At 35.6% G+C, this 26,625-nt stretch overlaps 2 protein-coding genes across 10 annotated transcripts in view; one reads left to right on the top strand and one right to left on the bottom strand.

The window, feature by feature from the left end:
• The window catches only part of SESN1 (sestrin 1), a 119,241-nt gene extending 102,616 nt beyond the window's left edge, over positions 1–16,625 (top strand). For 3 of the 4 annotated variants that reach the window (XM_077162599.1, XM_077162601.1, XM_077162600.1), the window contains 9 exons: positions 1,735–1,800; positions 2,585–2,785; positions 3,415–3,597; positions 4,452–4,694; positions 7,880–8,027; positions 9,867–9,979; positions 12,100–12,290; positions 13,646–13,790; positions 15,054–16,241. In XM_077162599.1, coding sequence (XP_077018714.1) covers positions 1,735–1,800; positions 2,585–2,785; positions 3,415–3,597; positions 4,452–4,694; positions 7,880–8,027; positions 9,867–9,979; positions 12,100–12,290; positions 13,646–13,790; positions 15,054–15,140 — 1,377 coding nt within the window. In that variant the 3' untranslated portion in view covers positions 15,141–16,241. The other variant, XR_013176335.1, reaches the window with a different exon arrangement.
• The window catches only part of ARMC2 (armadillo repeat containing 2), a 143,838-nt gene continuing 124,863 nt past the window's right edge, over positions 7,651–26,625 (bottom strand). For 4 of the 6 annotated variants that reach the window (XM_077162591.1, XM_077162595.1, XM_077162594.1 and 1 more), the window contains 2 exons: positions 19,482–19,665; positions 18,227–18,482 (listed from right to left, as the gene is read on the bottom strand). In XM_077162591.1, coding sequence (XP_077018706.1) covers positions 19,508–19,665 — 158 coding nt within the window. In that variant the 3' untranslated portion in view covers positions 18,227–18,482; positions 19,482–19,507. Of the gene's footprint in view, positions 7,977–18,226; positions 18,483–18,647; positions 18,745–19,481; positions 19,666–26,625 lie in introns of those variants that run through there. The other 2 variants (XR_013176332.1, XM_077162592.1) reach the window with 2 other exon arrangements.

Here is a 26,625-nt window from a genome sequence, read left to right as displayed (position 1 = left end):
CTGATTAACATTTAGGATGCTTTTAATCTTGTGCTATTGCAAGCAATGTTGCGGTGATTATTTTTTTACATATAACATTTCACAAATTTGAGTATATCTGTAAGTTCAAGTTTAGGATGATTATCGATATTAAGGGTATGTACTTGTTTTATTTTGATTAATACTGCAAATTGCCCTCCATAAAGGTTGTAGTAATTTATACTTCCTATATATTTCTTGATCCTTTTTCCCACATTTCAAAACATTCCTATCAGCATATATACGAATGTCTATTTCTCCACCCCTTTCCAACACAGCATGTTATCAAACTTTTTACTCTTAAGCAGTCTTTTAAGTGAAAAATGGTATTTCAGAGTATTTAACTTGCAGCTGTTTTATCATGTGAGTCAAAGATCTTTGCAACCATTTATATTTCCCTTTCTTTGAATTGTCCATTTCCTTTGCTCTTTTTTTCTCTCAGGTTGTTAGGGTTTTTCTTATTAGTTTGTAGGAGTCTTTATTAAAGAACTTAGCTTTGTTATATAAGTTGCAAATATATTCCCCAGTTCTCTGTTAGCTTTTGACTCATTATATGATTATTTTTCCTATGTGAAGTTCTTTATTATTATGTAATCAAATTCATTAGTCTTACATTTTATGACTTCTGGGTTTTGTGGCATTCTTAGGCCTTCTCCACTTGATGAGTGCTTTCTTCTAGTACTGAAAGTTTTGGTTTTTATTTTTACATTTTACTCTGATTTATTGAAGAATAAAGTATGACTTAGGGTTCCAACTTCAGTTTTTCAAGTGGCTATCCATTGTCCCAAGATCATTTTTCAGATAATCCATCTCTCTCCCATTTGAAATGCTGCCTTTTATACACTAAAGTGTCACTCAATTATAAAATGACTAATAAACCCCTGAAACTGATGTTTTCCTAATATGCATCTTGTTTAAATATTTTTTAAACATTAAAGAAATGAGAAGAGATAAATGTTGAATTTAGTCCAATATATTTTGTTTGAAATGAATGTAATGGGGTCAGAAATTCAACAGAAGCTGATAGTCATCATTTTGTATAAAGGTTGCTTTTGTGCTGATATAATTTTTTGAATAGCAGGAATATGTTTTCTTCTGTCACTTATTATAGGGTATTATTCTAAAATATAAGCAAGGTTAATGACATCCTACAAATAAAAAACTTAAGTCAAATATATAAACAAATGAGGTTCTCTAAAATTGCTTTACTCAATTACATAGAAAACATGCCCTCCAGCACTTTCTCTTTTGTGGATTTAAATAACTGCTTTTTATTTTTCTTAATATTTTTGCTTTCACTGTGAGGTATAATTATAGATATAATAATCACATTTCTTCAGTGACAAGATGCCCAGTGATTATTTTATTTGGTTGGGTTTTGGATGTACAAACACGTTGGTCTTATTTTGTATCACTGATAATCCACAGAGTTGGCTGCTCTGTGCTGAACTTTCTGTTCTAGACTTTCTGCCAAGTACTTTATGCAAAACTCTGGTTTTACTGAAACAGGTTTTATTGTTTTTAGTCAGAGTCTTATAAGCTGTTCTTAACTATGTGATGCAAACAGAAGAACTGATATGTATATATAGCCATGGAAAGAAACCACCAAAACAAGCCTGTCCCTGTTCAACTGGATGTTTTTCCCTCCCATTCCTATAACCTCAGTTCAAGTTGTTTACTGCTGGAGGCCTGAGACGGTGTGATTTTCTTTTCTAGGAACTTGGAATTAGAATTCCTCGACCAGTAGGACAGGGTCCAAGCACATTCATCCCAGAAAAGGAGGTATGTTGTTTGTAAAAGTACATAGTGAACTGTATGCTTTTAAGGAAAAGCCTTCATGACCCACATTTTGGCATCTGGACAACTGTTGGTCAACATGTTTTACGCAAAGTTGATCACATTTAATCATCGTGCTTTGGCAGTGAATCTGGGGGATTAGAAAGCTGTTATAGTCATGTTGACTTCTAGTATTTCATGATGCTCTTTAAACACTCATATTTAATCAAGGAAAGCCAAAACTTGATTTTGATTAATGATACTTCATTCATTTATATTTAAATGCTGTGCCCATAAACTGAGTTTAATCCTGACCATCTATCTCCACAGGCTAGTATCAATGCTAGATTGGCTCTTTCATTCTAACTATGCTCTATGATGTTTCACAAGGAGTATTTGCTGTTAGTTAATTTTGGTTCTACTTAAATTGGGTGGCAGTAGGCATTGTTATAAGGAAAGGTTTTCGTGTCTGTTTGCAAGGTCTGCAAGTTTAATAATCTAAATCTGCTTCTTTATCCGGATTCTGGCCAAGTCTGCAAGCAGCCTATCTTGCAATGTTGTGGCCTTTCATGTTTGGCTTTGTTATTTATCCTCTACTTTTAGTATGTGACTGTTTATTCTTCTATTTTGTTAACAGTTGACTTTAAATTTGTGGAATTGTAACCCCTCTTTCTTAAGTCAAATTTAATGTGCTTTTAAATGACACTTAGAATACAGTGTGTGCATATTTTTTTTCTTTAATACCTATTTACAGTTTATGTAACCATGGTTTTTCTTCTCATTTATACAGATCCTTCAAGTGGGGAGTGAAGACGCACAGATGCATGCTTTATTTGCAGATTCTTTTGCTGCTTTGGGTCGTTTGGATAACATCACATTAGTGATGGTTTTCCACCCACAATATTTAGAAAGTTTCTTAAAAACTCAACACTATCTACTGCAAATGGACGGGCCATTACCCCTTCATTATCGGCACTATATTGGAATAATGGTTTGTAAAAATTCAGTGACATATTCTTTCTGCCTTTTTTTTTGGCCTCTGTAAGCAGTACTTAATGCTTTAAACCCAGGGATAAATACTGATATTCTGACTTAAAATAGATTCCAGTTAGGTAATACCTGTTTTCCTCCTTTCTAAATGAGTATGCTCTCAGGTATAACAGAAAAAGAAATAGGTATTCATACAATGTAGAGAACTATCCTTAAGAAATTAGAGGATAAAGTAGAATGCAGATCTATTTCATTATTATACATATTTCACATTGATATAAGTCCTACTAATCCTGTTTAATTTGTAAATATCCCATTATTTTATTGTTGACAACTTAATTGGAGTTTCTTATCAATCTGAGGTTCTAAAAGTTGGTACACAGATGGAATTTCTAAAGTTCAAATACTTTTATCAGATATTTTTGTTTGTTCTTGGAATATTTCTGAGATGCTTTCTATGTTGAATTTGTATTTTTACAATGTTTACATGAAAATTCTGTAGTTTATGGACATTTTGAAAACATACTAAGAACTTAATTATCTGTTTTGCACATTCTAAAGAAAAAGGATTTGTAGTAGTTTAAGATTTTAATTTTTGTGAACAGAATAATCATATTGTTTCCTCTTAAGGCTGCAGCAAGACATCAATGCTCCTACTTAGTGAACCTTCATGTAAATGATTTCCTTCATGTTGGTGGGGACCCCAAGTGGCTCAATGGTTTAGAAAATGCTCCTCAGAAACTACAAAATTTAGGAGAACTTAACAAAGTGTTAGCCCATAGACCTTGGCTTATTACCAAAGAACATATTGAGGTAAGTAGTGAAATAATGCATCTCAAGTGTCTTTTTAAAATGCCATCTTAACTAGTTCATTCTGGTGCTATTTATTAATACGGATAATAATGATAGTAGATTGACATTCTCTGCAAGTGTCTGCCATGGAGTAGAAGTTCCTGAAAATACATATTTTTGGTCTTTTCTGTTTTATAGAAAATTTTAGATATTACTACATAATTGAAGCATCATATTAGCAAAAAGATATGGATTTGAATACAATGTCTATTATATTATCAAGTAAGAAAAATCACAAAAGATTATAAAATAGATAATGAAGCAGAAGGGACACAATTGAATTTGAAGAAGTGTAGACTTTACCTTGGGCATAATTTTTTAAATAAATATAATTTGATGGTTTAGGAATATTCAAACCACTATCTTAACAATTCCTTAAAGAGGCCTGATAATAAACAAAAATATGGGCATATCTCACACAGTAACTTCTACTTTAAACATAATATGTTTCATTTGAGACTTTGAACTGACACCACACTTAATTCACTCATAGTCCAGCTTCTAAAATATGACAACTGCTTTTAAGCAAAATGCATTCTATTGCATTTCTTACATCAGCATTTCAGCAAACCAAAATTAATAATGAGTGTTATCAGATTATTTTAAGCTCTATTTATGAATACATATACATAAAAATTGAATCAGCAAATTCTTGGTTTTACATGTTCCAAATTATTGTTTTACACTAATAAGTTTTACACTAAGATTTGTATAGTGACTAATCCTGTTTTCAATAGACTCAATACTAAGATAAACTATATATCTTACCAACATGACATCCCAGTATAAAAATTTGTTCTGATTTTTTTCCTAAGGGACTTTTAAAAGCTGAAGAGCACAGCTGGTCCTTAGCCGAACTGGTACATGCAGTAGTTCTACTCACACACTATCATTCTCTTGCCTCATTCACATTTGGCTGTGGAATCAGTCCAGAAATTCATTGTGATGGTGGCCACACATTCAGACCTCCTTCTGTTAGTAACTACTGCATCTGCGACATTACAAATGGCAATCACAGTGTGGATGAGATGCAGGTCACCTCAGCAGGAAATGTTTCCGTAAGTATCTGTTATGTTACCGGATTGTCATAAGGATAATCACCATAATTGCTGTTACATGGTTTCTTCGTTTGGCTTCATTTGGCTTCTTAGAAAATCCACCCAGTTAAGTACATAAAGATATTAGACCCCAATACCTATTCATTCAGCAGTTATTTATTGACTGCCCCCAAATGCCTACCCCTAGTGTAGGTGCTAAGAAATATAAAAAATTATAAGATTTTCTAGGATGTTAAACTTGAGTAATATTAGGATCAGGAAGCACCAGTATGTGCCCTATCAGTACCAGCCAGTATTGGATGGCTAGGTACTGGGAGATGGGGAGACTGAGACTTTTTAAATCTCTTCCCTCTCACATTGATGGTTGGTGCTTAAGACTCCCTGGTATTGACTGCATCCTCTTCTTCCCTTCTGCAAAAATGAAATGAGCTGATATCTGAATCATTCATGTTTTAGAAGATTTGATCAGCCTTGATCTGGAAATTTTTCCTTGTAAAATTTTTTCATGTTTAACTCTGCACAAATAAAAATGTATCAGGCGAATGTTAACTACTTTATTTTGCTTTAAAATGATTTAAATTGCTTTTAAATGCTTTCACCTCTATTCCCTATCTTCTCTTTTATATTTTCTCAGTTTTGTTATTCCTTTGAAACAGATCAGAACTGAATTTTCTATATGTAAGTTTTTAGTTCCTGTAACGAGTCAAAATTTCCTCTGCATTATTTTACTGTAGTGAAAAAGTAAGGACTTTATGTTTCAAAAGAGAAGTCACAGAAACAGTGTTGCAGCCTTCTGAATACTTTGCACACATTTCTCAGTTGTATTAATAGGTTGAAACATGTTTGGAATTGTCTTTACCTGTTTGACTCTGGACAAGTTATCTAACCTCTCTAAGCCTCAGTTTTTCTCATGTCTAGAAACTCAAGGTTGTGAGGTTTAGATGAAATATCTCTAAAGAGATAAAAAGTCTAGTACAGCACTTGGTTTTTATCAAGTGCTAAATAAGAGGTAGCGTTTACATATTGTGAAAATAGCACATGAAGGAAAATCATTTTTCCAAGGTTAGTCACTGCTCTGTGCTTACAAGGGCAAAAACCATCAGTTTTACCCTCTGTAGAGCTACCTAGATTCATGCAGTAGGCCTGCAGTCACTAATTATTTACAAGTTTGGCAGTTATGAGATGGTATGAGAGAGAGAATATCAGTTACTAGGACACCTGGGGTTTGGATTCTTGTCCATCCCTATCAGTGATTTAATATACAAGGCTAAAGAAAAGTACTTGTGTTTTCTGATTATCCCTCTTTAAATAAGATAATAATGAAATAATAGAAACTTTTTATTTCTTCAGTTGAAAAGCTCCCTATTTTCAGGTTTTAAGTTGTATACTTTCAGAAGATTCACAACCCACACTGATGACATTTAACAGTGAACTGAAATAGCTTACTCTTCAGGTACTAATTGGATGTCTGACCCAGTTTTTCAAACACAAATGGTAAAAAAACAGACATAAAAAAGAATTCCCTCATACAGTATTAACATTTTAAGATAAAATTCCATAATTTTTTTAACTTCTAATACCTTTAGCAGATTAGTCAAAGAGTAAAAGAAACATACTTGGCTTACTTTCCCTCATTTCAGTATAATTTATTAAAAAATTGTCTTTCCTAAGGACACTTTAAATGTGGACTCTTTATCTTAGGGTAAACAAAAAATGTAATAAACAAATAACATAGGGATATTATGAATTGTCAGAGACCTTGTTTTTTGTTTGTTTGTTTTATAAACCCCGGGTCGTTCTATTAATCAACCTAATCCTCTCAGCCCGTTTTGTTTGGTTACTAACCCTGCCCTATGAATAATTGTGGGGATGTGTGTACCACAAGAACCTTTAGTGCCACTATAGAAACCATTTTCCATCACATTATTAGATAAAGAGTTTAGAGTAAAGTATATTTTGGTGTAACTGTTCGGGTCATATGAGAATACAGAGCACAAGTAGTATAGACTATTTCTCCTAATAAAGAATTATCCTGACAATTATTCTGCAACAAATACTTCTTGAGTTTCTGCTATTGCCAGGTACTATGCTAGTCTCTGGATATATACTAGTGAACTAAGTAGCCAGGTCTGTCTTTATGAAGCCTTGGTCTGGGGAGAAGTGGACATTAAACCAATAAATATGCAGATAGCTACACAATCACAAATTGTGAATGGTGCTCTGAAGGAAAGAGCAGGGTGTGTGAGGAAAGAATTGAATATGTACGGGGTGGGGGGTGGGGGGTGGTCAGGAGATGCATGTAAGCTGATGCCTGAGGGATCAGTGGATGTAAGCCAGATAGAGAGGAGGAGGAAGAGAAAAAACATTCCTGGCAAATGAATGAAATACATAAAGGGGGAAATACTACTTCTGTATCTGAGCATTGATATTTAGAGTTTTAAGACTTCTTACTAAATTTTATAAGATAAAAATTCCATTAATTTGGTCCTGCTTTCATAGTAAGTATATGTAGTAGGGGATAGAAGTATAAGTTGTTTGGTTTGTTCAAGACCCCTTGGCCAGTCCTCATGTATCAGCCACACCACCACAGAGGTGACGCTGTTGTAGTCATTCCAGCAAGTGACTACAGTCTTCCTATCTGCAGAGGTCAAGTCGCCACCCCATTCGCAGAGGTCAAGTGGCCAGCTCTAGCCCAAAGTTTCAGTTTTATTTGGGAAATTGCGCAAATAGTTAAAATAATTTTAAAGATGACAGACACAATCTTGACAGTATGCCCATTTCACACAGTTAATGCAATATTACTGATACTTTGTGTATCTTATTTATTTAACTGATTGAGCAAGTAGAAGCTATCTTTTAAATATTGTTTTAAATTGACAAATAGTACTAAATTTTAATTTTTAAAACAGTTTAAATAATGAATAGTTTTATTACTAATTTTACAAGATAAAAGGATTGGAATGTATTTTTAGAACAATTTTTCTCATATTTTATAATCTGCTTATTTGTATACCTAACAGGCCATATAATTCAGTTTTTGGTTTATTAACTTACATTAAAATTATAACAAGGTCTATTTTTCCCATATTTTAAGATACAAATCCCTATGTGACAGACTTAGAAGAAAATTCATAAATTCCATCCTGTGTCTGACATACATAACATTAATTGCATTTTCTCATCAGGTAAGTGATTCCTTCTTTGAGGTCGAAGCCCTCATGGAAAAGATGAAGCAGTTACAGGAATGCCGAGATGAAGAAGAGGCAAGCCAGGAAGAGATGGCTTCACGTTTTGAAATAGAAAAAAGAGAGAGCATGTTTGTTTTCTCTTCAGGTAAGGCAACCATTACATAGTCAATTTTTCTATTGCTTACAAATAAGAACTCTTTTATTCAGAGAATTTAAATAAACTCATAAAATTCATTAATCCAAATATGTCTTTCTTTTTAGAAAAGCTATTGGGTATTCCTACTTACAAATAATTTTTGAAGCAGGCAACTAATTCAGTATATTGCCTGGAGACTAACAGTTACAAACTTCCCAGGTCTACTCAGCTGTGTGTTGGGGAAGTATGCTCCTTCCCTAGTTTGTTTCCGGCATTTTGAATTAGTAGTAGCTCTGGTATTTTTCAGTGTGCTTCTCTTTTCAGCCTGCTTCAACCTTTTACCATTGAAAAACTTGGAGCATCAGCAAAGTGCTAGGAAACAGGGTCCAGACATCCAAAAGAATGTTACCAGTCATAGACCAGTGGGGTCAGTTAAATGAATTATTTCCATTATATACAGGTTTTTCTTTGGACTTTTTAATGTGCCAAAAATAAATCTTATTATGTTGACTCTTACAACTTCACTATATTATACAGAAAATTATGCTTTGATTTTTTTTTTTTTTGCTTTTTTAAAGGAACTTAATACATCTTCTAAACAAAATATGGTAAAATATGTTATTTTCAGTCAATGAGAAATTTGGATTTGAAGTACTGAAGATTCTTTTACTAGTGACTTTTTAAGAACTTATTGCTTAACTTTTAAATACAACGTAATATAAAAGTAAAATTGAGTATTGACTAATATTGTAGTGTTGTAATTATAGGGATTTCAGAAGTTAAAGCGGAATACTGGTCATATTTTGCCACTACCAGTAGTCAGTGTTTGTCCTCGCTATACTGTTACAGCTTCAGAAAGGAAAGGAACAGTGAAAATGGCAGTAGGTTAGAAAGAAGAACATTTGGTTTCTGGTACTTAAAGTACTGCTAGTAAGCTCTGTGAACCTGAGTAGTTAAATCACTTAACATATGACCTCCTCTTTTTTTCTCTTTTTTAAAATGAGGAAATTGAGTTCATAACCTTTATCTATATGCGAAGTGCCAGATTTGACATATAAACAAGGTAATTTAAAGCAGAAAATGTCTATAAAGTATTTCAAAATGTATAGAATGAAACTGTGTAAGTGTTAAAAGCATCACATTTCTTAATAGAAAAGAAAAAATCAAATTTGTATAAATGGAGATTGGGCATTAGCTTGTTATTCCTCCAGAAAAGTTTTTTCTCTCTGCCTGAAGATAAGGAGTTGTCATACAGTACCATGTTTACGTGAAATAATAATCTCATCAATTTCTAAACATGATGATAATCCAAAAGGCTTTCGGCAATGTAAGAAGCATTGTACAGGTGATGACTCACAGGACCTCTTTCCTTCATTCACCATTCTAGAATCGTTTCTAGGACCATGACACTGTTAGAAACATCATATTAAATATTGTGTGACATTAATATTCAAGTGAAATAGACTAAGTGCTAAGTTTTAGAGACTGGCTGAAATCAGTTGTTATGAACATCTTGAAGATACTTCAAAATGATATTCATACTTTAAGCACATACTTTTAAGTAGAGCCTAATATCCACATGTTGGTGTGGGGATGCAGAGGGAGAGAAGGGCTATAAGAGAGGGGAATGAAAGGCACAGAGAATAAAATCATAGTGTTTTTTTAATTACAAAGAGTCTACTTTTAGTACGTTCCATTTACTATGTAAGCTACTTCACTCAAGTTTTAAGACTTTATTTTTGTTGGTATTAGTTACTCAATGTAAGAGAGAGGGTTATCCTATTTTTACTTGTTATGGGTAGAAGATTTGTTTTTTAAAGCTTTCAGTGCTTTTTTAAACAATTTCAGATGATGAAGAAGTTATACCAGCAAGAGATGTATCTCGTCATTTTGAGGATACTAGCTATGGCTATAAGGATTTCTCTAGACATGGGATGCATGTTCCAACTTTTCGAGTCCAGGTAAAACCGCAATTTTTTGTGTACACATGATTGGTTAGAAATGACTCAGTCTGGCTTAAAATAAGAAAGAATCACTTGGGAGTTGAGAACTGTACAATGTTGCAAAGAAGTAACTTTCCTATATGTGGGAAATTCTCATATTTTATTGTGTGGTGAAAGTTCATACATCAGTTGTTCAGAATTCAAAATATATTCACCCTAGGGCAGTGTAATGGTGGCTCAGTGGGACAGTTCTCACCTGCCATGACGGAGACCTGGGTGCGATTCCCAGAGCCTGCCTATGCCAAAAGAAATAAAAGATATATATATATTCACCCTTAAAACAAAATTACAACAGTAACTAGGTTCCCAGGATGGTGTACAAAAAAACTCATTTGAATATCATAATATAGCTGAATGATAAAACAGTTTTACTAAATCTAGCCAGCATTTCTGTCTAGCACTGGTTTTCTTCCTGCTTCCTTCAGAACCCCAGTGTTAAAGTGAGGCAGTTTCCTGTTCTGATGTACACCAAGCCTCCAGGCCTGATTGCTGGGAGGAAAGTCATCAGTGTTCCAAGAGGTGGGGGGGGGGGGGGGGGTTACGTGGAAAAGGAGAAAATAAGAGGCAAGGGATGTGCTGAAGTTAGGACTTTAGGAAGAATAATTTTTTTTTACAGATACCACATAAATCATAAAATTATGATATTCTAATTCTCTTTAAACTATTAACTGAAAAGAATATTAACAATGTTATCTGAAGTGATAAGAATTTTTGAGGATTTCCAATATAAATCTTAGGAGTCACAGTAATAAATGTTATTCAAAAAAATTTCTGTCTCTTACAGTGAATAAAGTTAGTGATGTAGAGAGTGGAATTACTATTGGTAGACCCAGTTTCCTTACCTCCCAAGTCATCAACTTTGAAATAACCAGTAAAATTTTTTCATTCAGTCATATATATAGGGAGTTCATGGAGACTTAAGGACCTGGTTGTTCTCCAGGATACCATGCTCCTTCTCTGTTTTTGCTTGGCAGGAAGCATTATGTTAAATGCTTTGCAAACAGCTGTAACCTTTAGTTTCAGATTAAAAGTTGAGAATCATCAACTAATTAGCAACTACTTAACTATTCTGTGCTCTAGTTTTGTAAGACTGATCCAGCCTATCAGTAAAAACATACTGTAGTTAAAGAGTATGTCTTAAATTATCTATTGTGTAATATTTCATTGAAATGAGTTGATACTCCTAACTTTCCCAATTATTGTAAGAGACCAGTGTTGTGTAATAACTATTTTACCAGAATTATGAAAATATTTGAGAACCATAAGATTTTGTTCCATTGCACAAAGAACTAAGATATATTGTTTAAGGAGACAAATTTGGCATAAGCAAGAGTTATAGAATATTTATACTCGATAGATTGTGTCATAAAATAGATTAGAAATTAAAGAGATATGAAGGATAAATATTTTACGTAGGGAGATTAGGATTTGAGAGATTTAGATAGTCAAGGGCAACTCTGAATTTTCTGTATGATTTTTCTAGAAACCTACAGTTGCTCTAATACAAAATTTAAAAAAAAAAATAGGCAGTGGGAACTGTAGACAATAATTGAGCTTAGATTGAGGTACAGAGTGAGGGAAGGGAGTTGTAAAGAGACTGGGCTGCTTAGAGTTTCAAGCAAAGTATGCCTACTTCTGATTAATGGGAAATTCGTTTAAAATTGGTCACGTTATGCCTTAAATGCCAGACAGAGCAGTTTAGAGTATATTAATAAGGTTTGTAGGTTCTTGACCAAAAGTATGGCATAGTTTCAGAGAAGTGTTTTAGGAGAATAAAAGTGGGAACAACATAGAATTGGGGGCTTACTACATTTTGTTTGAGGTGAAAAAAAAGGAGGCAAGATTTTATGCAGGAAAACCAATTTGGAAATTTAGTTAATAAGACAGAGTCAGAAGGAGGGTGGGAGGAAAGTGAGTGATGGAGGTATTGAATTAAAAATTCACAGAATTTGAGGACCATTTGAATGTTGTAGCAATGTAAAAGTAGAGAGAACTCCAGAGAGTTCACCTCTGGTGGCTGATTTGAGAAACAAAGCTACATTTTAGATACTCACATTCATTCTGTTCTCTATATTTAGGACTACTGTTGGGAAGACCATGGTTATTCTTTGGTAAATCGCCTTTATCCAGATGTAGGACAGTTGATTGATGAAAAATTTCACATTGCTTACAATCTTACTTATAATACTATGGCAATGCACAAAGATGTTGATACCTCAATGCTTAGACGTGCTATTTGGAACTATATTCACTGCATGTTTGGAATAAGGTTAGTCTGTTTTCTAATGTTTATAAAGACATATTTTTCTTTGGGCTAAAATTTATAGGTGCTTGGAGCACACAAGCATACCATGTACTCACAACCATCCCTTCTCCAGTAACTTTTTTTTTAATGCTTATGTTTCAACCAACCAACCTATTGCAGCTTAGTATATATTTTTTTCCCCTAGCTAGGCCTAAATTAGGGACATCAGTAAGATTAAATCACAGCTACCTCCAGGGAAAGAGAAGAAAAGGGAGACAAGCTGGTCCTAAAGAATAAATAAACACTGGCAAAGCTTGTCACTGAATGTCTCTGGTATCTTTTTTCTTTGCATCATCTTCAACCTCCTAACACCCTTCTTTCTGTTTTCTTGGATGTCAGTTCTTATATGGCCCCTCTGGCTATTCTCAAGCTCCTTCTGTAGAGTAACTATTCCCATAATACTTAATCCAAATTCTCAAGTCCTTACTATTAGGTAAGCCACTTTATGTTGCTTAGAAAATGCAGCCATTGTACACCCACTTCTCACGCATGCACACAGACTCCGTACTGTAGTACTTTCTGATTAATTTGGCTATAAAGTCAATCTTTCTCTTGCTTTTCATTTTATCAGCGGTCAGACTTTGACTTTACACTCCTGAGTGGTTGTAGGACCAGCTTTTCAGGCGCTCTGTACCTTTTCCTCAGAAAACTGAATTGGAGACTTCAGTCCTTGGGTGTTCTGGAATCCATCACCCAGCGTGACAGGGCAGACATGGATGGCTGGGACCATCTTAACTTAAAGCAGAACAGGTTTTTCTAAGTATAAAAAAGGCTGTCTGTAAACCATCCTTCCCTCCAGGAACACCCCCCTTTTTTTTTCTTTATCTGCCCCCAGAAACTCCTAGGATAAATAAAATAATTCTAATTATTTTTATTTACATAAATGGTTTGCCATTTATATATCTATGGTATAGTGCCAATAATAAATATAATTGCCTGATTAATTTTTTAATTTCAGCAGCACTCTTGAGCTCTGTTTCTATAATTTGTTGCTCACAGTGTGGTTGCTTATTCATGATTATAAATAATAACACTATTGCTTGGGACCCACTGCTACAATGTAATACTGTCAAGTTTCAGGAATGATTTTCTTGGGCACTCGGCAAATCATCTGTTCCTCTCAAAGTTTATTTCTTACCCCTTAATACCGACACATCTATCCCACTTAAACATTGTAAAGTTTTTAGTACCATTTTGGGGGACAGCTGCCTACCCAAGAAGGAAAAAAAATTCAGCATTTACTATTATTGATGTCCATATTTTTATAAGAAGAAATCAGACCACACTGAAAATATAATTCTCACTTTGTATTTTAACAGATATGATGACTATGACTATGGTGAAATTAACCAGCTATTGGATCGTAGCTTTAAAGTTTATATCAAAACCATTGTTTGCACTCCCGAAAAGGTTACCAAAAGAATGTATGATAGCTTCTGGAGGCAGTTCAAGCACTCTGAGAAGGTACATGCCTATTGTGGCTTGTTTAGTCTGTAAATTATCAATGATTCTTAGTCTCTTCTACCTAACCTAATGCCTCTTAAACCCTTTCCATCATCCCTACCATCCTGAAGAACATCATCCCAAACAGCTGCCTCAGGATACTCCTTGGGTGTATCACCCCATTATGGTGTTAAAGTAGAAGAATAAAGATAGGACAGGTGGGCTGGCCCATTTCCAGAAGTGCTATCACCACTTGGGAGAAAGAAGAGTGTTTACCCTAGAATGAGCTGAGAATTAGCATCAAGGGATTGAGAGAACTTTCTCCACCAAAGGGGGAAGAGTGAAATAAGACTAAGTGTCAATGGCTGAGAGATTCCAAACAGAGTCGAGAGGTTATCCTGGAGGTTATTCTTATGCATTAAGTAGATATCACCTTGTTGTTCAAGATGTAGCAGAGAGGCTGGAGGGAACTGCCTGAAAATGTAGAGCTGTTTTCCAGTAGCCATGTTTCTTGATGATGACTGAACAATGATATAGCTTTCACAATGAGACTCTGTGAATGTGAAAACCTTGTGTCTGATGCTCCTTTTAGCTACTATATCAACAGAAGAGTAGAACATATGGAATAAAAATAAATAATAGGGGGAATAAATGTTAAAATAAATTTAATTTGAAATGCTAGTGGTAAATGAAAGCGAGGGGTAAGGGGTATGGTATGTATAATCTTTTTTTTTTCCTCTGTTATCGTTTTATTTCTTTTTCTGTTGTCTTTTTATTTCTTTTTCTAAATCGATGCAAATATTCTAAGAAATGATGACTATGCAACTATGTGATGATATTAAGAATTACTGATTGTATATGTAGAATGGAATGATATCTTAATGTTTTGTTTGTTAATTTTTTTAATTAATAAAAAAATAAAAAGAAGAAGAGTGTTTTGCAAGACCCCTTTTAAATTGTCTATAAATAGAAATGCCTGATCTTTCTGAAACTGACAGCACAGTGGCTAGATTTTCTGAAATTTTAACAACTTCAGAAGAGGAGAGATGTGATCGAATATAAATGGAAGTTTAAAACGTCAATCTAAGAAGAACATCAGATAGCACTGATTTTAATGAGAAATTGATATCCTGTTAAACCCAAGATTTTTGGTCCTGGTTATTCAACAGCACATAGAAAATTTACTTATTTTTGGTGTTTATTAGATGCATTAGATGACTGAAAAAAACTGTAACTGTAAATCCTTATAACCCTATCTTTTATGATCATGTGTTTCATGTTCAGGTTCATGTTAATCTGCTTCTTATAGAAGCTAGGATGCAAGCAGAACTCCTTTATGCTCTGAGAGCCATTACCCGCTATATGACCTGATGCCTTTCCTCCGTTAAAGATGATGGAATGATCAGAAGATAAAGTCTACAAGGGGAAGGTACTAAGCCCCAGGACCAATGGCAGATAAAAGAATTAAGAAATCCATTGCACCATGATTCCTTTAGTTTCTGCTGTTTTACTGTGGAAATATCAGTGCTGGCACAAGCAGTGAATGTTTGGCACCTTCAAGGTTAGAACTGTGAAGAAGGGCTGCCATTCACAGTATTTTGCTTTTTGACAGTACAAGCTGCTGTATAACTTTTAATACAGCATATAGTAACTCTCCAAATCCTGTTGCTTTAATGTTAAATAACAAGAATTGGAGCATGCAAAGAATGAGACTTGGACAATGACTTAAGCTTTATACATAAAGAATTTTAGAAATCTTGGTGCTGCTCTTCCTGCTGGTGAAATGAATAGAGTGGCTGTACCAGTTAAGCTATCAGTAATAAAAGTGAACACTGCTACTGTCTGAGCCTACATACATAATTTGCGTGGTTTCAAATTAAACTTGCATATGTGTTCGTTGTTGTGCATCTAAAATAGCATAGAATTATTACAACTCAGCAAAGCCATTTTGATGGTAACAGTTCTTTTCTTTCACTATAGTTCTTTTTAAATTCAGAGTTGTTGAATGACAGTAATTATAGTGGTGTTCTTAGAGATTTTCTTCAAAAAGCAATCCTAAATGAAAGTATAAAAATTATCAGAATAACTGGCTATCTTTTGTTATACTGTTTCTCAAGATTCTCTGACACTGGAGGACAGCCGTCTTGTGCAGTATTTTTGTTTCCCACACCAAAGTTGTGGGAAATGTTGCTATAGACAGCTGCACAGTTCTAGGTGCATTATGTACCTCCACTCCTGCCTGCCTCCATGTTCCACATTTTAAAGGTTGTGCAGCTCCTTAAATGATAAAGCTGGAAAATATTTTTAGTCAGGTTTTCAAGGTTGACTTGCAAAAAATGCTAACTTTGAAATGCAAACAAGTTTAAAAAAGAGTATTAAATACTTTGTATTCTGGAAACATAAATTGCCTTTGAAGTCTGTCAGTATTATTGATATTTTTCAATAAAGAATAATTTTTCTCCATTTTTATTTCCTGTCTCAATCCCTTAGAAACTCAGGACTTCTTATGAGTAACAATTTGGAGTTTCTATTTACTTTTATAAGCCCAATAGAGTCACGCTTAAGCAATGCTGTAATGAGATGAAGGAGACTGCCATGGTGAAATGCTCCAAGTCATTTTGGAGAATACAAAATCGATTTTAGATAATTATCTGGAAATGACTGGTATGTCTCTCTGCCTGGTCCCTTTTTAATCGAGATCATTTTAGAGTTTCCAGTAGAATTAATAAAAATAAGGAGTCATTAGGGAGAAACTGCAAAAGAAAAAGAACACTCCATCAAAAACTAAAAATAGCTCTGCTGCTGTAATAACTGTATTACTCATCAAAACATTGATTGAGCTCCATCCAGTGCACACAAATGTTCAATGCATATATGGGGGGGGGGGGGGCGGGAGTACAATTTTGAATAGAAGTAGTACCTACTCTGAAGGATATGCAAGGATAAATACCCTACTCAAAAGGTAAACTCCACCTTAGATAGAAATAGATTATCAGAGTAACCAAAAAGCACACTTCTCATATGTTTTCTTTAGACTTCTCTTTAAGTCCATGTTTAGTTAGCTTCAATAATATATACACAGTTCTACGGATTGAAAATTGCATCATGCCTTTGTGTCCCCTGCCCCCCTTCTGTCTGCTGAGTTATTTCACCATAGCAATACAGGTGAATTCAACAAGTAAGATTGCACTGAATATATTTAAAATTTTACCCATACTGCTTTTACTTTTTTTTTTTTTTTTGCCTTTTCCCTTCAAAATACAAAATTTCTAGTACAGGTTTTAATCAGCAATAAGATGTTCACAAAACTAGAGCAACTAAAATGTAATATCTTAGTCCTTTGAAACTTATAATCACTCAGAAATCAGAAGTTGAAGTGAAAATTTCAATGAGTAGAAAAATGTGCTTAAAAACCTAAAGTAATAAAAGGCATGCATGTGATATAAAGTTGACCTTTCAGTGCCTCCCATTTAGCAGGTGCTTCCTGTTATACAGTATTTCCCCAAAACTAAACACACTGGATTTCTAATGTTACTATCATCAATGAAATAATTGGAAGAGGTAAAGTAGAATATTCTATGAGGTATCGAAGCCCTCCCATACCAGAGAAAAAAAAATTTTCTGCAATAATAATGAAAAATTTCCTGGGTAAGGTTTTCAAAGTTTTATTTTTAAAATCTGAGCTTTTTGGTAAAATTCGGGAACTATTAGGTTAGGCCAAACTTGAGTAGCTCTTACTATAAGAATGAGATTAAATTCTGAACACTGCGGTATTTACCACAACATTTAGGTTTAATGTCTCCATACAAAAAGCCGTAATGCTTTTTTTGGGGGATGGGGTGGGGTACATGGTCTAGGAATTGAACCCAGATCTCCCGCGTGGAAGGCAAGCATTCTACCACTGAACTACCATGCACCCTGGTAATGCTACTTTTTTTTGCATGGGCAGGCACCTTTTTAATTTTAATATAAGAGTCAAAGAGTTTTTATTCCTCTAATAATTTAGCTATTCTAAATTAGTTTTGATGTAGACAGCTGAGATAGATTAGTAGATAAAGCTTGTTGGATAAGCATGTTTTCCATCATTAAGGTACTCTAAAATTTATTAGCACATTTGTTAGTATGCATGAATATCAAGGGCTGAGGTGTAGTATATAAAAGAGCAGGTTTAATGGCATCTCACTTTTGAGTTATATGTTTACTAAAATAGTCCTCTCAGAATTTATAACTAACAAAAAAGTTTGATCATTTTTGCTGCAAGTAGAATATATAGCCTGCTATGGATATACATCTTCATTCTTAAATGTCTTAAAGAGATTAGCCCCTCAAACTTTAGCTGATTGCACCCAGTGGACTGCATCTAATAGCATGTATTTACAGATAGACTACAATAAGGTGAATGACCCTAGAGGATTTACTGAGCCTTAACCAAAGATGAGTCCAGACTGGAAGAGCCCTTGGAAAGTCTATTTGTTCCTGGAAACTTCAGTTTATTATAGTAGGCTTTGCGAACATTCCATTCTGGGATACCTCCTCTCATCCTATGAGTCTTGGTACTTTGTAGGGTGAGTGATGAGCTGTTAAAAACACCTTTTTCCAAGCAGAACAGTAAATTTGCTTCTATTTCCAGTCTTCTTCATTTGGCTTGTATAGGATACAACAGTAATCTCAGTTTCTCTGGATTTTACTATTTATTCAAATGCCAAACATATCCTACAAAGAAGGACAAATCAAACTGCTATCATAATGCTACAATTTACTGAGCACTACACGTTGAACACTGTGCAATTTGCTCATTTAATCATTTGTTCTAAACTACACTATAAGAAAATAGGTATTGTTTCCATTTTAAAGTTGAAGCTCAAGAAATTAACTTGCCTTAAGTCCACAAGGCTGGCAGGGGAGAGTTACGTTTCAAACTGAGGTATGCCATATAGCTAAGTTTACGCTCTTCCCAGTTCATTACATCACCTTCCTAGACAACAGTTACAATTAAAATCAGTTACGGGGCCAGTCATTTCATTTAAAATGAAAAAAGGTAAAATAGACCACTTTTCCATCTGTTTTACTTATTTAATAAAGAGTAGATGGCTCAAAGTAGTCTTATCCTATTCTGCTTATTCTCTTAATATTAGAACCAGAAAAGTATGGGCACCTGATCAGAAAATTCATTATTAGATGTAGTAAGAATTAGTACAGATGCTTACATAGTAATGTGTTCCATTCATGCTAACCACCATTCTTTTTCTTTTTTTTTTTTTTTGGTGCGTGGTCCAGGAATTGAACCCAGGTCTCCCGCATGAAAGGCGAGCATTCTACCACTGAACCACCCTTGCACCCAACCACCATTCTTTTTATATGTAAATTCCAGTGGTCTGCATTGCACAGTTCTTTTATGAATGAACTGACTACTTAAATTCCCAAATTCTTAAATCAGGATTTTATGATTAGAACTAAATCATTTAATAGCAAATAGAAGAAAGTTTTTTGCTCAGAAAAACTATGCATATATTTTCATCTTACATTTCTCATGGTAGGAAGGGGATAACGTATATTCATTTTTCCAAAATACCTAACAAGGGGAAATGCATATATTTTTTAAAATACTTAGTCTACTTAATAAAATCAGTTCCTGAAAAACCAATGTTTGATGATACTGAAAAAAAATTCATGTTTGTTACTACTTCTCAAGAATGAAGAGACTTGACTTACTTTTTCTGTTGTTAATCTGCATCATGTTAAAAAGAAGGAATAGGTAGGGGTTCCAGGAAGGTGTGATGACTCTGAATTCGGTTTAGAAGCTGCTGTGCCACAGGTTTGAATTCTGTTTCCCAGTGGAGTTTATGATAGTTTCTTAGGTCTTGGTCAAAACTGCCCCCCAGTGCTTGTTCTTCATCTGTGTTAGAAAAATAAAAATTGCAGCAATTAATTTGGAAATGTAACCCTATCAAATAGAGTTTAATTTTTGATGGCATGAGTAAAACATCCTGGGTCATCATTAATATCAACACAGATAGGGCACAGGATAGGATTTGATCTGTTCTTTACTAATATCCTATAATTAGTATGTTTAGGCTTTTAATTAAAAAGGGCAATGGTCTTTGCTTAAAAATAAGTCCTAAATTGAATTGTGCTCTTATTTCAGTTACTCTCTTAGCTTTTCCTTTTTTTTTTCTTCTTTTTTTTTATATGGGCAGGCACCAGGAATCGAACCTGGGTCTCCAGCATGGCAGGAGAGAACTCTGCTGCTGCGCCACTATTGCCTACCTAATCCCTTAGATTTTACATGTAAATTTTCATCCAAAAGTCAGATCATAATTTCTCAGAATAAGCAAAATATTAATAGGTTACCTCCTTACCTGCACATTAGAAAAGTTCATTACATCAAAGGTTGACAGATATAAAAGGAGTTGGGAACCCTTTTGGGAAAATAGTTCAGCTGAGTTTAACACTTAAGACAATACTGAAAATCAGACCTTCGCTGATGTCAAAGCAGCCTGGTACATATTTTGAAAAGACAAATCCCCCCATACCCTCTCCAATGACGGTGAATACTGAAGGAATTTGAGAATCCTAGGAGGTATCAATTGAGTGCATGGATAATGCAGAAAAGCACTTATAAAAATAAAATGCAAAATTATGACTTTAATTTGTTTCTTAATGCAAGGGTACCCAGAATTCTGTGAATACTATAAATATAAGAAGATAAACGGCCGCCAAGGTTTTGTGCCCATTTACCACTGTCTTTTTTACTGTGTTGACAAGAGTGCAGGAAAATGCACTACTGCCATTAAGAAGATGGGCTCTATGTAGAATGGTATGATTTCTAAATGTTGGGTTAATATCTTTTTTTCCGTTAATAAAAAAAAAAGAAATATTGAATGGTACCATAAAAAAAAAGAAGATGGGCTCTGCCACTTCTTAGGTTTCTGGCCTGAGTCATAGTGGTAACCACTAAGTTATAAAATGACCACCAACAACGCTTCTTATATAATTTGCAAACTCTTTTTCCATAGGGACGAGTAAATCCCTATTATAAAATTCCTTGTTACTGTGGTTAAAAATTTTCTACACTGAATATTTTTGTACACCCAATGTGTTCTTTGGCACTATTGGTGTTAGTCTAACAACCCAGAATAAGATAAGGGAGACTAGAATCCCAACTTTTTCCTTACCCTCTTTTCCTCACCGCCAAGGGGACAACTATGCAGCTCTGAGATAAGTTCTAGGCAGACACAAACACTTCGACAAGACTCTGGGACAACCCCTGTAAGCAAACCTGAATCTCTTCCCCCCCCCCCCCCCCCCCCCCCACTCACAGGACAACCATGCCTGGAGGGGAAGAGAATACAGGTAGTGTTGGATGCTTTCAAAACCCTTCCCATTTGGCTCCTGCTGACAAGAAAAGTGCTTCGATTCTGAGTGGTTTCAGATTTCTATATCCTTTTTCTGCTCTAAACTTTTATTTAAAAATGAACTCTTGGGGGTGCACAGGTAGTTCAGTTATAGAATTCTCACCTGCCATGTGGAAGACTGGATTCAATTCCTGGCCCATGCAATCCCCTCCCCCGCCCCCACAAAAAGTGAACAAAATTCCCTATGATATACATATCAAATATCTGCCTCTGTGTGTATGTATAGACATAAAAATACATATATGTAGGGGGACACATTTAAAAGAAATAATTTTCTTGTTTTATGCCTTTCTTTCTCAGGATGCTCAGGACTGAGCAGGGCAGCCCAGACCCTTGGCCCAGGGCTTTGGTTGGACTGGGCTCAGCAAAGTTTCTGCCTTTTTGGTTTTTAAATCTAATGTGAAGACTGTTACTTTTATTGAGTCCCAGCCTATAATTCATTAATCCACCCTTAGACCATATTCTAAATTGGGTTACACATCATGTCAGAAGAGTGGCCAAATAGCTACAGGTTAGAAAATACAGTCTGAAGTTTCAAAATAAAAACAACAGATACCTTAAAAGTGCCATATACACTGGGCATTAAATTTAGGAACTTTTACTGCAAAAAGTGATAGTTGCCGATTCAAGGAAAATTTAAATCTAAAATCAAATGTTTTTGACTGACCCATAATAAGAAAATACATCTTACGTCATGACTCTGTATACATATACTTATTTATATAAAAATAACAAAAGTTTTACAATCCTTACTACATATAATACACTCTTGTATTTGCAGCCTTTGCTAAGTTATTTTTTCAAAAATGCTAGTCATTACCAACCATATTTCTTTACCACGGTGTGGAAAACACTGATTTAGATAACCAGTTGTTCTTAAGCTTTCCTTGTGCACAGCACACTTTCAAATATTACAATTTTTGGCAAGGTATTAGAATTAAAAGATTCAAAACAATAAATGTGTCAGTGATCATTATAACACAATCAAATCACCACTGTAGTTGAAGTAGCCTTAAAATACCCATGAAATAACCTAGTGCATTTTACATCCACATTAATAAATTGCACACACACTACTACCTGCCAGCTCCCCTAAGAGGAGCTGATGAATAGGCTAGTGCGCCAGGGCACACCACTTAAGAACTTCAAGATAACACACTGCTAATGAGTATATGAGAAGTGATTGCAGGATACTAGGAAAATTGAGGCAGTACATTCTTTTTCAGCCATCTCCCAGACTGTCAACATCCCAACCATGCTGAGGATTACTTTCTCTTTCTCTCTCTCTTCTTTGTTTTTTATCTCTAGTCAACCAGCAAGAGAGAGTTGAGTAATATTACTATATTAGCTGCTTTGCCATTATTTCTAAAAGCAGTGCTTGCACTTCACCACTGGCCTTTGTGATTTAACATCTTCATAAAAGAATTAAAATTCAAATACGCTCCCGCCCATGTACCCATACAGTTACTACTGCCCAACTGGTCATGTGCAGCCAGACCCTGTGAGAAGTGGGGGTTCTGTTTGTCCACATCACTGAGAGAAAAGCTAGGAAGAAACATATGCCACATGGCTCTGAGGCAGCAGAGTAGCCCTGTCCCACCTGACTCCATCTACCGAAGTCTAGTGCTCCACCCCTCTTCTGTCCTTGTATCTAAAGAAAGGCTCTTGATTCCATGAACAACATATTAATGCATTTTGCCGGTGAGATGGCTTCCTGACTGAGTTCACTTCTGTAAGGTGGGATGGATTACGGGTGTGCTATGAAATGGAACAATAGAGAAACACAGGGCTAGGAGTTTATTTTCTGATGAAAACACCTGGCTTTGCTAGAGTGTTACCTTAGGCAAGTAACTTAACCTTCCTAGACCCACTTTCCTCATATCTCCTGCTACTGATCTCAAGAGATTTTATGAGGATAAAATATACACACTTTTAAAAGTATATTGCAGAGCAGTGCGATGGTGGCTCAGTTGCAGAATTCTTACCTGCCATGCTCGAGACCCTGTTCGATTCCCAGTTCCTGCCCATGCACGTATATACAAAAAAATCACACAACTCAGTAACAAAAGAACAAACAATCTAATTATAAAATGGGCTAAAGATATGAAAAGGCATTTTTCTGAAGAGTAAATACAGATGGCCCAAAAGCATATGAAGAGATGCTCATTTTCACTGGCTATAAGGGAAATGCAGATCAAGACTACAATGAGATACCACCTCACACGTATAAGAATGGCTGCTATTAAACAAATAGGAAACTATAAATGTTGGAGAGGATGTGGAGAAACTGGGACACTAATGCTGGTGAGAATGTATAATGGTGCAGCCACTATGGAAGATGGTTTGGCGGTTCCTTAGGAAACTATCAAGTTGCCCTATGACCCAGCAATAGCACTACTTGGTATATACCCAGAAGAGCTGAAGCAACGACACAGACATTTGCACACAATTGTTCACAGCAGCATTATTCACAATCGCCAAAAGATGGAAACAAACCAAATGTCCACCAACAGACGAGCGGATCAACAAAACATGGTATACACATACAATGGAATATTATGCAGCAGTCTTAAGACAAAATGATGTCCTGAAGCACATGCCAGTATGGTTGAGCCTTGAGGACATAATGCTGAGCAAAATTAGCCAGACACAAAAGGACAGATACTGCATGATTCCACTTTTATGCCACCATAAAGGTATAATCAAGGGCTAATAATACAGAATATAGGGGACTTAGAGATACATAGAAGCTAGAGATGGGTGAACTATTAGCTAATGAGGTTGAACTCCAATGTAAGGGAATAGATAGGAGCACAGGTGATTCTCTAATGGACCTAGAAGTAATATTACCATACTGAAGATGAACAAGATTGAAAGGGGTTGTATAGACCTACATGTCCCACTGACTCACACTAGAAATATGAATGCAGTTCTCGTAAGAATTACTTCAAAGATACGATTCTTGTATAAAGAGTGTTTAAGTCCAGGGTACAGGGGGGAAACTGCTATTGCATGCTATGAGCTAAGTTCAAAATGAAACCATCAGCACTACCACAGCAACAGCAGAAGTAAATAATGGAGTGAAGGACAAGGCTTAAGAGGAGGTTTAGATTTCCTATTTGATGAGGGTGTGTTTATTGGTTTACTGTCTCTTGGGAACAATGAAATTATCTAAAATTGAGAATGTTGATGGACTGTGGACTTTGGGCCCTCTACATGGTGCCTGATGAATACAGGTGGCTGAAGGATGCACTGATGGAGAAGTAGAATGGCAAATGATGGTGTATACTTATGAACAAAGGTTGTGCTGCTACAAAAAGGAACAAAGTCATGAGGCATGCAACAACATGAATGAACATGTGGGACGTTTGGTGAGACAAAATAAGCCAGGAACAAAAGAACAAGAATGACACGGTCACCTTTAGAAAATGCTTATAGGAAAACAGGGGCCTAGATTGTAAGCTTTTAGAGCAGACGCATTAAGTCTGGAGTGGTGATTATTATTTTTGAATTCTGAGAGGCTGTTTTATATATATAACCTGATATTTAGAGATAAGAACAAAGCAGAACAGGTTGGGGTTAAAGTAATTCAGAACATAGGGGTAAGGAAGACAGTGTCTATATTTTAGAACCATACATACTCTTTGAGACCAATGAAAGAAAGGTTTATTTGATCTGGAACCGAAATTTCCTGAAGTACCTAATCTAATTCAACCTATCTGTATAAGCTCATTTGAACGACTGAAACACAGGCAGCCCAGAATAAGAAAGAGGTCCTTTAATCCTGTATAGATTATTGTAATGCCTGGAAACCATCCTAGAGTATATTAAGCAGATAATCAAAAAGTATTGACAAAGTCCCCTGAGGGAGGGGAGGAATACTATGGAACTATTAAACCTTACCATCAGGGAATCCCCCATACTGTGTCAAACCTTAGGGATACCCAAATCGATAGGCCATGCCCTCAATCATGAAGCTTACTCTGGTGAAGCTTATGTAGATAGTGAAGAAGCTTAGACTACTTATAGACATGCCTTAGAGTTACTTCTGGAGGAACTCTATTGTTGCTCAGATGTGGCTCAGTCTCTCTAAGCCCAAGTCTGCAAGTGAAATCATTGCCCTCCCCCCTACGTGGGACATGACATCCAGGGGTGAAAGTCTCTCCCTGGGGACATGGGTGATGACTCCCAGGGATGAATCCAGACCTGGCACTGTGGGATCAACAATTCTGTCCTGACCAAAAGGGGGAAAAGAAGTGTAACTAATAAAGCATCAGTGGCAGAGATAGTTTAAATGGAATCGAGAAGCTACTCGAGGTTGCTCTTACACAAGCTTCAGGTAGACCTTGCTACCTGTCATAAACTGCCAACCCCCAACCAGGACCATTTCAGCCAATCCTTAAAAAAAAGAAAAAAAAAGTGTATTGCAGTGTGGTAACACTACAGCTGCTCTAATAAACAAAAATGGAAAAAAAAATATAGCAATGTAGACAGGATTGTGGAAAAATGGCAGATAGGAAACTCTAGGAATCAATCCCTCCACCAAAAGAGCTATTGAATTGTTAGGAATGGTCTGAATCAATTAATTTGGAACTCAGGAGTCTAGGGGAAAAATTATAGCATCCAGGGAAGAGCTGGACAAAGAGGCTGTTAAATTACAGTGAATATTAGTGAATTTCACCCTCCATACAGCAGCTATTATCTCCCACCCACCAACTGAGTGGCAGGCAGCAGTGGGGACTCCAGCCTGAGCTCCAGGTGCTGCTTGTTGATGCCAGGGTGGGATATAAAGATTTAGGTCTCCAAAATCTGGGGTTAGGGGAGTGTGAGGGGTAGGGAGGGAGGGCTTCTGATTGATGATTATTGCTTTTGATCAGCTACTTCAGATCAGTGGGTGGCTAGCTCTGAGGGAGGCCACTGTTCCAACTACTATCAGGAAAAAGCAGCAGAGTCTTAAAAAGGCAGTATCATTTTTCCCCTCCCTTTTTTTCCCTCTTTCTGTTCCCCATCTGGGAGCAAAAATAGTTTGGAAAGGTTACATATTGATGGCTCCATCTCTCAACAACAACAAAAACTAGCAATCCTAGATGACCTGGAGAACTAGATTTCCAGAGTTATAACAATGTATTTCTCAGAATGTCCAGATCTCAAAGAAAAATCACAAAACACACAGAGAAACAGTAAAGTATAGCCCGTTCACAGAAAAAAAGAATTTGCCTGGACTCATTCCAGAGGAAGATCATACATTGGAACGATTAGTAAAAGACCATGTGAGGAGCAGTAAGAAAAAAATAATGACTGTGAGGCACGCAACTAGGTGAAAGGACCTTGAAGACAATGTGTTGAGTGTAATAGCCAGAAACGAAAAGACAAACATCATAATGCCTCGCTTATGTGGACTAACTATAGGGGAAGGCTTATTGTAAAGGTTCTAGATTGTA

Source organism: Tamandua tetradactyla, chromosome 5, assembly GCF_023851605.1.
Source record: "Tamandua tetradactyla isolate mTamTet1 chromosome 5, mTamTet1.pri, whole genome shotgun sequence".
NCBI lineage: Eukaryota > Metazoa > Chordata > Mammalia > Pilosa > Myrmecophagidae > Tamandua > Tamandua tetradactyla.
This window is presented reverse-complemented; position numbering and strand designations above follow the sequence as displayed.